The sequence below is a fragment of the Apus apus genome, chromosome 5, assembly GCF_020740795.1.
Source record: "Apus apus isolate bApuApu2 chromosome 5, bApuApu2.pri.cur, whole genome shotgun sequence".
In the NCBI taxonomy this organism is placed as follows: Eukaryota; Metazoa; Chordata; class Aves; order Apodiformes; family Apodidae; genus Apus; species Apus apus.
Genome location: NC_067286.1, coordinates 32,222,277 through 32,238,286, shown reverse-complemented (window position 1 = coordinate 32,238,286; position 16,010 = coordinate 32,222,277). Strand labels below are relative to the sequence as shown.

Below are 16,010 nucleotides of genomic sequence, written 5' to 3'. Positions count from 1 at the left end.
TCAGGAATTGGACACGGCTGAGCAGACTGGTGCTGATGTTCTGATCCAGCAGAGGACTTGTGCAAGTCTTAACCTTCAATCCAACTAGCAGTTCAGCAGACAGCATGGGGAGAGAAAACCTGGTGCCTATTTGGGTCCTTCACTGAGTCAGGGCTCAGCAGTCAGACAGGCTGCAACCCCCAGCACAGTGTACTGGGATGCCAGAGGCCAGGGTCTTGCTAAGTTCATTACAAAAGTAGATTGCACATAAAGGAGAAAAGATAAAATGGTTACATACATGTCACAGCCTTTCTAATAAAATCTCATCAGTAGAAATGGAACTTTGAAAGTTGTATTTTATATTTTTCATGAACAAATACATGCATGTCTATCAGACACCCAGCTACACAAAAGTGTAGGTACATTTATTAATTAGATAGAACACTCCCAGGAAATTTAGTGAAGTGCAAGATTTTATTTTGAAATCAAAATGCAACAATATATTATAATGATAATAACAATTATATCCTGAGAACAAAACATCTCATGGAATAGTTTTCAATTATAATTCATTGCCTTCAGAGGGTCTGAAAACCAGACTTTCAGAAAAAAAGTGTTGTATAAGGAGGCACATATCAATCTCTTCTCAACTTTCAGTCTTCAGATTGTCTGTAAAATAGAAAAGAAGCAAACATTGAACTGCTGCAAGCAGAGTGTTCCTTGCAAGAGGAAAAAGCAACAGTGGTTTGTGATAGAACTTCTACTTAAAACCTCATATAGCAAAGAAAAAGAAAAAAAAAGAGCTGGAAATAATTACCAATTGGCTCATACAACTGAGAAATAACAACCTTTTTATATCTGTATGTGGGTAAGTCTGGATTCTGTTTATCTCAGTAAACAACACCTATATTTTACATGCATTTGACTGATGCGAATTACTGCTTCTTTCAAGAAGAAGGCATTACTTCTCTCTGGAAGCAGACAAGTTTCCTTCATATATATATATATACATATATATATGAATTAATATAAAATACATATATTAATTATATTAATAATTATGCTTTCCTTAAATAATGTATTACAGCAAATCTGTATGACAGAATAGAGTCCCATAATGACTGTGAAACCAAAATTCTGCTAAACCAGTTTCACACAAACCCAGTTTGGCTTGCTTACGCAGCACTACAAAGAGTTTAAATACATGTAGCAGAAAATCAAACTGTTTACAGATTATACATGTATGCTTAAATGTCCTCTAAAACAAAGACTGTAACAAAGCTCAACTAAATAGCAGATCTACTCATGTCTGAACAAACAAGCTTACCTACAGAATACATTAGGCAACTTCACAAATTTGATAAAAATCAGAACCTTTTGCTTATGGCCAGGAATAACTGCTTAAGATAGAACTGAGTTACCTTTGGGAGAAACAAACTAATTTCATGGAAAGTATCAGGGTTTTCTGGTTTACACTGTACATTTTGCACTTATTTTTATTGTGTCTAATGATGACCTGTTCACACCATTTTTAAAAATTAGACACAAAGACTCAAAGACTGATGGGTTAAGGTATCTGTAATGATACCCTTGGTTTCAGTTTTAGTTTTTAAGTAAAATTAAAAGATGCAGAGACTCTGTAAATTCAGAACACTTTCCCTCTCCCAAAAAAATTTGGTAAGCAAAATTACCATAAAACCAAGATGCTTATTAACTATACAGATTTGAGGGCTACATGGGTGAAGATTACTTGGCCATTACTGAAAATAGATAATCAAAACACTCTGTTGCATTGCTCTGACACGACACATGATTATGACTCAAAGATATTTAAATTAATAATTCAACATTTAAAGACTTTTACCATGAGATGTCCCATATGGAAATTTATGTAATAGCTGAAAGCTTTGTTCTCTCTTGGGCAATAAAATTACCTCATAGTAACTATGTCTACCGCAACAGGTATAAACAGTTGTCTGCTCACTTCACTACATAGTGGTTCCAGCACATGGTGTTCTGCTTGATTTAACACAACCCACCTTAAAGTACACTAATAAAGGGAGATGGTAGTTGTGGCTGTGTCACACTTGACTCTGACTGTACTACACATACACAAACTAAAGAAGAACTTAAAATTCATGTGAAGGCAGCAAGTGAAACGAGTATTTCTCAGTGGCGGGTGCTGAAGAAGACTGGTAGTGTAGTATGTAGCCATGTTAGTACTTCCTGAGATCAGGTTGCCCCTGGCAGAGTTGGTTCCCTGTGGTGTTCTCCATCACCACCGCTACCACCCCACTCTCCTCTGGGGCCAACCACCTCCTTCTTCCTTTGCTTCACTCTTCTGACGCTTGTAGCTATACGAAGGGCAAAGCTGGCATGTGAAGTTAACTGAAAATTAACCTACCAAAAAAAACCCCACAACAAAACCCAACCTTTTCCACAGCTATTGTATTTCTATTTTCTTCCTCTTGCAGATATGACCTGAATCTCATAATGAGCTAATATGGCAGGTGAGTCTGGATACCAAGTTTGGCAGCATAAAAACAGTAATAATAAGTCTTCTTGATTTCTGATAGGTGGAATCACTTAAAAAAATATTTACAGTCCCTTTACTGCAGAAAGAGTAACTACAAACAATCAAATAAATGGTTGTGAACATACAAAATGCTAACATAGTTATGAGGTATTCAAATGTCCTTCTAAATTTCCAATGTATGCAAAACATGTTTATCCAAATTCACAATTAACTACCAGTATAATAAATACCTACCTTGACAAATCTAGCAAAACTTTCTGATTTCTAATCCTATTCAGCTATAGCACTTCAATCACAAACAACTTCATACTGTTAACACTTTTATGAAAGAAATGAAAGATGTAGATGTACTGAACCTAAAATCTGAATTATTTTACAGTTTGCTTTCCAGAAAGAGAAGTGGTCTTAGACTAAAAATCTAAATGTAGACTTAGACTGCAATATCATTATATAATTGCTTTGAAGTAAACGACATAAAAATTAGAGACATTTCCAAAATCTTTTTATAATACCAGATAGAGTGAGTTTAATTTTTTGCTGGATAAAGTATTTTCTTTCTTTTACTGATCTAAAAGTAATTTATAGAAATTATACATTATGTCTTTGTTTTGTTATATTCTCTGCATAAAATTGAACTCTCAGAAAGTGATTTTTTATTTTTAATACAGTTAGGTCATGTTTGTGTTTATACTACCAAGTTTACCTTATTAAAAACATCCCAGAAACACTTGGATTTTTGTGTGACATGTTATACCAACTACAGAGAATATTTGCTCTCCGCAGAACAGTGAATACAACTTTCTACTACCAAAAAGATAATCCATATGTGTTGTCAACACTATGTTTCAGTTGACAGAATTAATCAACATCAATCTTATCTTTCATAAGTCGTAGTCTTACAGTCAGTTATGTCAGGGCAAGAATTTTAATAAACATTCCGTTATTTTGTGTGTATTATCTTTGGCACAGTTTTATGTTTTAGAAAAGCACATCTTTGCCCCACCATAATAATCAGTGTGTATTGCTGCATACCTTTGGTGAGAACCTGCTTGTTTTTTTTCATCATAATCAAAAGGCTATTCTAAAGGGTTGTTAAGAGTCTCACCTCCTTTGGTTTGCAGTGGTATGCTGAGAATGTCAGCCTCACTGGATGGCTCATTGTTCATGCTGATGCAATATAATGGTTCACCCAAGAAAGAAGGTTTCTTCAACCTTTTTCTGTTGAGTGCTCTTGACATAAAGTAACCTTCAGTAATAGTCTTATCTCCCATCTTCTGTAAACCTTCTAGGTCATCAGGTTCCTCTGTTTGGGCCAGTGAATCCTTTGATAAGCGACTACCAGCCAATGCTTTGCTGAGATAGTAGCCAGGGATTTCACTCTCTGCCTTAACACATAAGCTTTTGTCTTCGACTTCAGTCTTTTCCTGAGCCGTTAACATCCCTACAATATGGTCTTCAACAAACATTTTGGAAAGAGTAGATGTGGAGTGAAGAGTGGAGTCTTGACTTGTGTAACAAGGGGGACTTAATCCACAAGAAAGAGATTCCTGAGACTTTGGCATGGTAACGTTGCTCATTGTTCTCTGAGACTGCATACATTCTTCCAGAAGGGTCTTAAGCTGCTCTTCAGAGAGGCCCATTTTTTCTTCAGTCTGAAAAAAAAAAAGGCAAGAATTTCTTCTGTCAAAATATAATTAATGAAAAGCAGTGCCATGCGACAGCTTGAAAGATATAAAAGCAGAACTCTTAAACTGATACAAAAGCTATTCAATTCAGACTGAATTTAAATCTAAATTTATGTAATAACATAATTTATGTAAAATCTTCACTAGGTTCTAGATATATTAGATGCTGCAAGTTAGGAAAGAATTTTGATGCCCACTGAGAGACCTTTGATTTTGCTTAGTCTTCCATTAGATATCACTGCTTTTTAATTAGCAAAGCACATACTTTTTGATGTAGCTTGGTTGTATTGTCTACATACAGACACACACAAACACTTTAAGATTTTAATTTCTGAATGCAAAACAGCACATTGCTAAATGACTTTCAGCTGTTGGAGTGATGTGACTGGGGTCAAAAATGGTCTTGGACAGCACCAGCCCACAAAGACTGGCCACATATTGACAGAAGCATTCCCAGCTGCTCACTGTAGAAATGCAGCATAGCCTCTCCCAGCCATGTAACAAAAAGCTCATCAGTTACTCATCTATAGGACCTATCATGTCAAGTATGTCTCATGGCATGTGACAGGAGAAAGCCCCATCATCTGTATGACAGTTTTACAGCTTTCTACAAGCTGTCACTGCTTGGATAGCTCACAGATGCATATTTCCAGTCAATTTCTTATTCAGGCAGTAGCACACTCACTGCATTTTTATCATGCAGGTTTCCTTTATTGGACATTTCATAAAATTTGATATCAACAATAATGACTGACATTAGCTGGTAATGGTGACGAACAGCAAAAGACATTTTGCTTAGAGAAGTTTGCAATGGTGAGTTACTTCCAGCCTTTATAATCCTTTGTGTTGCTAGGTAAGAGAGAAGTACAATACTCCTGACAATGTAAAGATTATAATGAAAAGTACTAGACAAATTTTAGATATGTGTAATACAGATACCCATGAAATATGAGATATAGAATACATCATAATATGTATTTAAAATGTTACAGATACTACACAACTTTTATGGAAAAATATGCTTTCTACAATCAAAACTCTGGGTTTACCCAACCTCCAAGACACAAAAGGATCAGTTGGCAATTTTGATGAGCTCTCTAAGGCTGGAGTGATTTATGTCAGTTTCATTCACTATGTAATGGCTATTATACAGAATTTATATTGTGCTAGAGCGTGGAGATACAGTCATTTCGGAGGAAAGATCAGTATCACATGGCTTGCTGATTTTTTTTTCCTACAAGCATGGTATGACTCTGTTTGTTGTATGTGACATGATGAAATCACAACTTAAGTAGTACATGGTGTGTGGATTATGCCTGAAAACTGATTATTCATGTTTATGAATGGGGACAGTTTTCAGTCAGGAAGAAAATAGTGTTTCTTTGTAAAACTTGTTGTGGCTATTAAAAATTACAAGGTAACACTACAAGTGACAAAGAAAGACATTTCAGGTTACTTTCAGTAACCATTATATATTTATATGGTCAAACATTGATAAAAGCTAATAACTGCTACTACAGACTAATTAGCTCACTGTTCTGGCACTAGCTGACATACTTAAACTCAATTTTATAGATTTATTGAACCTTTTTTTCACTAGTCTTTCCCTGCACAGACCGTTTTCCTTCCCAAAGACACTTTGAGTGTACAAAGACAATTGTATTAAAGAAATTGAGGCATTAGGGGTTTTTAAACAAACAAAAAAGAGCATCAACAGATTATCATTATGTGTAAAGAGCTTTATTTAGATGAACCTAAAGTCAGTTAATTATATTGAGGCTCAGCTAATCTTGGTATCAGTGTATGTTTGATACTATAATTAAAATCAAACCACAATCTTAAGCACTTAGATGACAAAGTAAAAATTACTACCTCTTCAAACTTTTCTCAAGCTTTTATATTTTAATCCTACTGCAGAAAGTACTCACTGGTGAAAAATAAGTCAGACAGTGAAAAACAATTAGTAGCAAAACACATGACTGATCAAAAAGGAAGCATGGAATTTTTCAAATTTTCACTCTCAACCTAATCTACTATTCCCTGCTTAATTCTTTACATTTCTTGAAGGAGTATTTTAAATTGCAAGACAATGTCTGTTTACAAGTAGTCGTTATTAGGATGGACTTGCTGTAACAAGATGCATTCACTCAGGCAGAGCACCGCAGTAGCACAGTTATACCACTTCTGGAAGCACAGCTGCATCCAGACCATATCCACAGAGAGAATATTGTGCTACATTAACATAACTATATTTGTACCACAGAAGATTCTCACATCTGCAAAACCACATGGATTCCCACATGTTTTTAAGTGTGTGGTTCTATATGAACATATTTCAAAACTCTTGGCCAAGATTATTTGGAGCTAATTTTATGTTAACGACAGGGCAAATCACTCTCTGCAGAAAGGAATTCTGCATCTGGTGTAAATGAACAACTGAGTACAAATTAACCTTGTGAAGAAGATCATCTTGTCCTGCTTTTCTTTTGTCCTCTTATTCTGCCTATCCCCACTCCATTTATCTGCAATCTTCTTTTCCTTGTCCAAATTTAATTTTTCCTTTTTTTCCTTTCAGAAAAAAATTACTGACAATTAGCTTATAGATTACCTTGATTATTACCTAAGGGCTAGGTGGGGAGATCTGAAGCCTGAGGTGAATGAGGGAAAGAAGAATAACAGCTATAGAGTGAAAAAAATTGATAATTTGTGGACTTGTTTTCCTCCTGCAGGCAAAGCATACAACATAAAAAGATGAGTAATTTTTGTTCTTTCTTTGTATCTTGCTATCTTTGGATTGATTTATAAGAGTGGCTTGCAAGGATGCAAAGATAAGGAAACAGAAAGTATTTAACATACCTCTCCAAAAATTACGTTTGCATATAATAAAGGTTCACTCTTGGCATTTGTGTTGTGCGAAAGTCATTTCAGGGTTAAGGAAAATTATAAAGTAGATGAGAAGATAGCTCTTAAATAGCCCTCAGTCATGCACTCAGCAGCAAGAAATTAATCTTGAAATGAAAGCAGTAAGGCTGCTGTTGAAATCAGAAAACTGTGTTTAGGGAAACATGTAATACCCTAAAGAGAGACAACTCACACCAAAAAAGGCTGTGCATTTGCAAACAAATGAGCACTTCAACTCATGGGCTCACATAATACAGTAACTGTATGAGGAGTCTGCAAAGTCTTCATTTGCACACACCAGAAGAATTCCTGTCACAGCTAAGAGTCACAAGATGTAGAATCAGTAACACAGTCTTAGGGAGACATTAGATTAAACTTCTCCCAAGCTTTCTCTGCCCTCACTGTAAATAATTTACAACTCCTATATAGAAAAAATACTTCAAGATATTTCTTTAAAAATACCAGGACATAAAATTAATGTAACTCAAAAGGGAGAAAAAGCACACTACACAAGGGAAAACAAGCTATTAGGTCTGGTTCCCATTAGAAATCGGAAAACCTTTTAATTGTTCTGGCTAATTTTTAATAGGACACTGAGTCCTATTCATTTCCTAGGCCTTTTACCGTTAATGATCCAAAAAACCAATTCCTAGCCAGGAATTTAGGAGCCTGTTAATGACCTTTACTGTTTATGTGTGGCTAGTTTTTCACACACTTGTGGCCCTTCTCTGACTGAAGATTTCTTGTTCCTTGCTGAATTCCTCGGTGACACGGGTCTATAGCGAAAACCTTACTGCATCTAGTAGGAATGCAAATGTGTAGATCACTGTGGACAGACCCACTGTGACTACAGGCTCTTAAGTTCACAGCTTTAGGATTGTTTTCCACATCTACACAGCAAGAGAGACAGACTAACACTGAAAGGCCTTATCAGATTTTAGCATGGGGAGAAAGTTAACACTTCATGATTACTTCTAATTATAGTAAATAATTAAAAAATGGCAAATACTAAATGGAGAGGCCAGCACTATTTAAGGACTCATGTATCTGGCATATGTGTAAGCATATATTGTGTTGTTTGATCTGAAAGTATTACAATCAACAGTTCTCATGATACTTTACTTGCAATACTTTACTTGGATCCTATAATTTACTTATGTTTTTACTCTTGGGTCTATGGAGTATTATTAATACACTGCATACAAAACCAAAACACATCATGTCACTGTGAAAGAGCTCCTTACAATTTCCAGAAATGCTAAAAGCCCAAAGTTCTTTTGCAACACAGAAGTCAGGACTGGCATCCATAACTTGTAAACTAATTCACATTATGGGAATACGTCCTTTGGAGACTGTTGTGGGTTAACCCCAACAGGCAGCTAAGCATCACACAGTTGCTTGCTTGCTCCCTGCTCCCCCACGCTGCCCAGAGGGACAAGGGAAGATGAAAGGAAGAGTAAAAGCAACAAAAATGGTGGATTAAGATAAAAATTGTTTAATAAGCGAAGGAGAAGAGAAAGAAGAGAGAAAGAAACCAAAGCAAGTGATGCAAAGGCAAACATTCACCATCTCCCAAGGGCAAACCAGTGCCCAGGCAGCTCCTGAGCAAAAGATGGGTAACTCCCTAGAACTCTCTCATTTCCCTTTTCATTTCTGAGCATGATATTAAATGCTGTGGAATATCTTTTGATTAGTGTGGGTCATCTGCCTCGTTGTGTCTCCTCCCAGCCTATTGCACATCCCCAGTCTGCTCACTGGGGGCCCTGACACCGTGCAAACACTGCTCAGCTACAGCTGAAACATGCATGGGTGTGTTACCAGCATTGTTTTGGTCACAAATTCAAAACACAGCACCATACCAGCTGCTATAGAGGAAATTAACTCCATCCCAGGCAGACCCAGCACACAGACCCACATTTTTACAAAGAAAAAGTAGATGAAAATTGTGAATAAGCAACATGGTAATTGAAGCAGTTAATTTTATTTTGTGATTTTTAAGAGAGCCTAATGGTTATACAAGTAAAAACAGATATGACAAGTTAATGCAGGCAAAACTAATTTAAATATGCATATTTTAGTCATTACAAAGAGGCATAATACTAGTTTTTATTTTATCTTTCTCAAAAATATCCAGTCAATTGCTTGTGGTTTGAATGTGCAAATTATCAAAGTCTGTGCTGCATCATCTATGCCACACCCTATAGACTTTAGAATGAGAAAGCCAGAGGTGACAGAAACAGGAAAAAAAAAAAAAAAGCTAAAATATAATTTACAATAATTTTCTTTTCATTTGATACCATAAACACTAAGCTACATTACTCACAGCTGCAGAGTTTACAGAGTACTATACTAGGATATAATGAAGAGGTTTTAGTGGCTAAGTGTGAATTTCTTCTTGGAAGCATATGGGAATAATTTTAAAGATTAAAAAAATCTTTTTTTCAGAATTGCTACAAGTCGTACCTTTTACCCTTCATTTCCTGAAGCTTACTGTCAATTTTATCTTCATTGCAGCTTTTAAGCCACAGTTTGTATAATATTTTCTAGGTGCCTGAAAATTAGCAGTGAAGTTTTCACCCAGAGACACCAAAATCTAAACCTGTATGTCCTCACCAAAGTTTTAAGACAGTAACTTCAGGAAATAAAATTTGCAAATGTCACACAGGTCTAAAGTTTCTCAATCATCTATATAGATTTAATATTATTATATATAACATTGCCTAGATATAAGGCATATGCATATTTGCATTAGAGGAAGATTATGCCTTTGAAGCTCCATTTTCATTAACTGAACCAAATATACTATTTGTAACGTTTAGAATCTCAACAGTACTGGATTCAAACCTAAGCAGTTAAAATACCAAATATAACTCATTAAAATCTGTATTGCCATTAGCATGCTGACTTTTTCTGTCATGTTAGAAGCTAGTATAAGACTTATGCATTATTTTAAAAAGGAAAGCTAAGTGACTTTTGATTCAGTCCAACAAAACAATACAACTGCTATAAAAATACCTATATTTTATTACCTAATTTATTTATGAATAGTAGGTTTTACTCAGCAAAACAAATGGTTGACAAAGAAACATAAAAGGAAATTCTGATTATATTGTATAATAATACCTAAACACAAAAGCAAATAAAAGGTAACTGAAACTGCGTTTAAATTAAATTAGAGCAATTTTCCTATTTAACTGATCTTTCCTAAAATAGTGTGAAACAACAGCTAAACCTGGTAAAGTCTGACCTTCCTAAAACATGAACTATTTATACATTAAATAAAAAAGTTGCATTCAAACAATAACAGTTATAAAGACTGTTTTATTAGTGGCTGTGAATTGTTGCTGCCTAAGCAGCTAAGTCTGCTGAATGACATGAATTTAGCCATATTTTGATAATTATAGTCTCTTTCAGAGGTACTAAGAGATATTTTATGCATTTGAATGTACTGTTTTCTTTTAGTTTAATACTGTTTTATCTGAATTTGAGAAAACAAATGAGAGCTGGAAGAGCAAGCAACAACTTAGAATCTAGTTTTTTGAATAAAAACAAATGCAAGAAGAGATCTAGTATTCTAAAATCATGGAGACTTATCAAGCAATAGGATTCAATCCACTAACTGCAGGTAATACTTCCTTTTAACTAGAAAGCAAGTAGCTTTAAACAGAGGTTGTTGACTGTTTCCTCGTGTTTTTTTTTAACATTTCCAACATCATAACAAAATCTGGTTCTGTCCAAGAGACATCCTAAAAAGTTATAATGTTACTCTATTCTCCTCCCTAACTGCAATCAGTGTTTGTAGTGTTCTCCTACTCCTTGTCCCAAGATCCAAATCCTGCATATTTGACTTTTGTATATATTATATAATTTTAAAAATTTATTAGTTAAGTTTCAACAGTTTTTAAACACTGTTTCCTGGCTCCAGCTTCCATCATAAGCAGGGTACAAATTTCTAGTAAGCAGGAATCAACAAAGGAAGAAATTGTATTCAGTATCGTTAATAGAAGAAAAAGTAAGAACTACAATTTGAAGTAAATATTCATTAAACTGTGTAATTAAGTGTAATTATACTCTAAGTACATAGAGTATATCTTCCTGGCTAGAGCCGAAGTACTGACTTGATGTAATGGGTATAGTTAATTGAAAATGAACATATACTAAGCAAGAAGACTCAGCTGTTCTTTAGAAAAATAATTTAAAAGTTTAAAAAAGACAAATGTTGCATAAATCATTATGTAATCCCCCCTTGTTTTAAGTACTATTTTTAGATAGAAAAAATGAAGCACAGTACTATAAATTATTACTGTATAATTTCTTCTCTCATTTCTAAAGTCTTCCTCAACCAATGGATAGCTCCCTGGTTTTAGAGCACTAATTTCATACACTTTCAAGTACTCTTAGGTTAGAAAGCAAGCTGGTTTTATTTGAACACACTGAACACATGTGCAAAAACATAAGGCACAGATTCCTAAACTGGTATTTGCAAGCCATAATTCTGAATATGACTTTAATTTCTAGCCTCTACTGAAGAAGCAGAACTTCTGCAATCTAGCCAATTTAGCATTCAAAAAGAGTTTCCTGAACATCCCGTTCTGTGTTTTTAACTGTTTGTTATTAAGCATTTAACAATTTCATCCCATAGAACTATCTTCCTTGAATATTATTAAGTTGTGGCTTTAATTTTCAGCAAAGCCAGCAGAGTAGACAAAAATGCCTTGATGTGGCTGCAGCTGCTTTCTGTTACAAAATCCCATTTATTTTTCTTTTTTTGGTCATGTTGGCTTTTTATTTTTCCAATAAATGGAAATACAGCGTAGCATAATGGTACCATAGCATTTTATTATAGCAGCTTTAAAACTGCAACAAAATACCTTGAGATTTTAAGACTACCTACAGGTCTATAATCTGTTGATGAAACAGAAAATACATATAGCAACAGAACTAAGGAGTCAGACATTTGTTTCTTTGTCACATAGCTAACTTTACTGCAAGTGCTAAAACACCAATAAAACTAACTCCATCCAATACGAAGGAAAACAGGGAAGCCACAAACACACGATCTAAAGGACCTGTGTGATTAGGTGTAGTTTTGTCTCACTGAAAATAAGGACTGGTCCAAGAAGCAGTAAGCCACAAAGACTCACCAAAAGCAGCTACAGGCAAAAGCTTAAAAAAAGAACAAAATCATAGTTTATGTATTTTATGAGTTCAGATCATATTTCCTGATACTCCTTAGGGATATCTTTTAAAGCGAATCTTTTTTATCGGCACTGTTTAGCAACAGCATTAGGCACCTCTGAATACTGACTTTTTCTATATAACATATATATGTACATGGTAAACCTGGCCTGTGATACATATTTTGGAGATGAAAATATTATCTTCCAATAGAAGAACTCTGTTGTGAAGGAAGTTCTGCTGTATGCAGAACAACAAGACACCAAAACCTGCAGTGTTCCCTAGCGAAGTAATACAGGCAGTGTGCAATCTCAATTATACAAGTTAAGGAAAGAAGCACGTAGTTTCTCTTATAGATGGGAACTTCTTATGCACTTTTTGACTCTGTATTAAAGACAAGTGACAGCATTCCCCTCTCTGTTTTGAACTCATGCCACCTAAATCAATCGCTTCAGCTGAGAACTGATGTTGACTGCAGTTCCTTAAGGTACTCACAAGCAGCAGGAGAGATACCAGCACCTCGGATGGTAATCCAACCCAGCTAAAATCTAAATAAAAGAATACTTGACAGTTTTGCTTACAAATTGTTGCTTCGAAACTGAAACCTTTCTGACAATACAACTCAGAGGAACAGGCTGCCCAGAGAGGTTGTGGAGTGTCCTTCTCTGGAGACTTTCAACACCCATCTGGATGCATTCCTGTCTGATCTGTCCTAGGTGTTCTTCCTGCAGCAGGGGGGTTCGACTCGATCTCAAGAGGTCCCTTCCAACCCCTATGATTCTGTGATAATTATAAAAAAGAAAATAAATGGGAGGAAGCAGAGATCAATATTACAACAGCGATTTGGTAAATCAGAGGGCTAGAAAAAGTATATAAGACACTACTTTTCAGATATTTGTTTTCAAGAGTATGTTGAAGTACAGAGTTGTAAAGAAACCTAGTTTTAAATAACGAGTCCCATAATGTATCCCACTGGCTTAGCTTTGTCTTTTTCTAGTTAATCTCACAAGGTCGATAAAAGTATGCACAATATTGCCATGTACTGGCAAATGCAAGCACTCAAAAACAGAGCCAAGACATCTTCAAAAATACCAAGTCTAGTACATCTGAGACCATATTTTTTTTCTTTGTTACAGTTTGAAATAAAGACTTTCCTTGCTTCACTATTTAAATAACAGTAAAGGTCCTAGTGCAATTACGGCACTGCAAAAATCTAGAGTTTAAACAGTACCAAAAATGAGATAGCTTGTGGGAAGAAGAAAGTGAAGTTTGCAGTATTTGTAGTTATATGAATTGCAAATTCAGAATCCTACCTCACAATGGCAGGACTACTAAACCACTTACAAAAAGAAAGAAATCAAGTTCTCACTTACTGCTCACGAAATGTTTCTGACCCTTTCAATTCACAACATCAACATTTACACTCACTAAGGAACATCCTATTACATTGTTATTGCCTTTTAGAGAAAAATCTCTGTACATTAATAGAGATGCATGAACAAGCGTAGAGATAGTTTTGCCACATCTCAGTCTCTGCTTATGAGAGGGCAGAGAAAGACTGATAAATACTTTGATATTCTTTTTGTGTTTGGTGGGGCTTGTTGTCTCAGGGCAAGTGCAAAGTTTGTATGGGGAGGTTGCAGCTGTGCTTGTTGATGAGGACATACATTTTATGAAGTGCTCAAAAAACATTTTTTAAAAAGAAAGGAATAATAAAGAACATTTTATTTAGTGAAGAATGGAAGGATATTTTGAAATGAGATACCTGCATCTGGCTTTTCTATTTCCATTCAAAAAGAAAAAACAAAAGCCTTTAGGAAGAATATGATGAACGATATTGCCAGAGGGAAAACATTTTACTTGGGTTCAAGCCTGCCTCCAGCCATTCCTGATTTTGAGGAAAGGGGAGTGGGTCTTTCAGTAAGTACAAGAACAGGAGTTAAACCTTAAAATATTAAAATATACACTACCAGAAAATTTACATTTACCACGTAACAATAAGAAAAGCCAAGACTGAGATAAAACAACTTATTATTGAAACAATTATTGTTACAATAGTTATTTGACAGCTGTATTAAAAAGAATTAGAAAAGGATAATATTTATTTTTGTCTAACTGCAAAGGTCAATCTTCAGTAGTTGTTAAAGTAAACCTTAGTTTTGATTGTTTATTAAAATCATTATGGCTTTTCCTCAGGCTTGTCTAACACATATAGTAAATATGCAGCAGTACCAATGTCCATTTTCCTGCTGGCATGATAAATTTCCTCTATCACTATAACTAAAATCCATGTATTTTATGTCCTTGCCAAACTTGGAGCAGTATAAGCATTGTAAGACTGAGTAGAAGAGCCAATCTCCTCCTTTTTCTTTTGGAGGGACAAAGAAAAACTGTTACTTTCTGTTATTAAACTTATGATAGTTTTTAATCTTCTAGGCCTTAGAAATAATAATTTAAAAAAAACCTCTCAGCATCTTCTGCTATTATTTTTCTCAGTCACAGACCCTTTCTCATGTCCCAGAACATTTAGAAAAGCAGATGCATTCCAAATGTTGCAGTTCTTTAATGTTATTATCTTATTTTGTGTAACCAGCAGCACAGGTCTATGTATCTGCATATAGATTATGGAAGCCATGGGCCAGCCATGGACTAACAGTGTTGTAACATGTGTGTTTCCTTCCCTCCACTTACTCATCTCCTGGTAAAACCTTGTCTGGTAAGTAAGAGACTGCTACATATTTGTAACCAGAAGCAACGATGGCATTCAACAGGTCACAAAACTACACTAGGCAAGCTCCTGTACTTACTCCTCCTCAAAGAGAATGCCACAAGCTTAGTTACAGATGTACAGGAAATCAGATAGCCCAAATAGCATCTACTAAGCATAGGCATACTGGCTTTCCTGCAGCAGGGGCAAAAAATAATTATGTTCATGCAGAAATTGAAAGGCTTTATAGCAAAAAGACTCAGTTTAAAAAATAATGTATTGATGATCCAGGAATATTTTAGTGTTTGAAATTTTTTTAAGCCAAACATGTTTGAATATCAAATTTATTTCAAAACAGCTGTGTAAACACTGATTCTAAGAAATTTTACTTCTAGGGAAATTAATGCAAGTTTAGAAACAATATACAAATTACCAAAATCTGAAACAGTACAGCTGTATGTAGCTCCGAAAAGTTAACGTTTTGCAGTTTGAAATGTGTAATTGCTATAGGAATAGCTAAAATATATATAGCAACAAAGCTTGGCACAATCCCATTTATACTCAATTATGTACACCACTGCACAAAAAGGAAAAAGAAAGTCTAAGATTTCCCTTTGTAAAAGACATGAAAGCACCAAAAGACTCATGTTTTTCAAAATAAATATATGTAAATGTCTCATACATGTGGGATACAGGTGATTCCGCTGGAGCTGGAGCCTGTCTTTTGCCCATGAAGTCAAAGTTCACATGTCACTCATAAGATCTGAAACTTTAATTTACAAAAAGTCTTGTGTGATCGCATTACAAGGTCAATAGCTTAAACACAAAGCGCTGTGCACCCCAGTTGCTTGGAACTTTCTCTACTGCACATTGGTATGTTTTTGCCCAGTTGCTTTGGTAAAAACAACAACCAATGTTCATAGCTGTGTTTCTGATGAATTAATGATGACATTGTTGCTTTTAGAGGACACTACACTACTCTCAATTCCATGGAATCACAGTTACTGAATCAGCAGGCAATGAC

At 35.1% G+C, this 16,010-nt stretch overlaps 1 protein-coding gene across 2 annotated transcripts in view; it reads right to left on the bottom strand.

Annotated features, from left to right (window-relative positions):
• Positions 1-371: 371 nt before the first annotated feature.
• The window catches only part of FSIP1 (fibrous sheath interacting protein 1), an 81,342-nt gene continuing 65,703 nt past the window's right edge, over positions 372-16,010 (bottom strand). For both annotated transcript variants that reach the window (XM_051621252.1, XM_051621251.1), the window contains 2 exons: positions 3,621-4,167; positions 372-648 (listed from right to left, as the gene is read on the bottom strand). In XM_051621252.1, the coding sequence (XP_051477212.1) occupies positions 626-648; positions 3,621-4,167 (570 nt within the window). In that variant the 3' untranslated portion in view covers positions 372-625. The remainder of the gene's footprint in view (positions 649-3,620; positions 4,168-16,010) is intronic.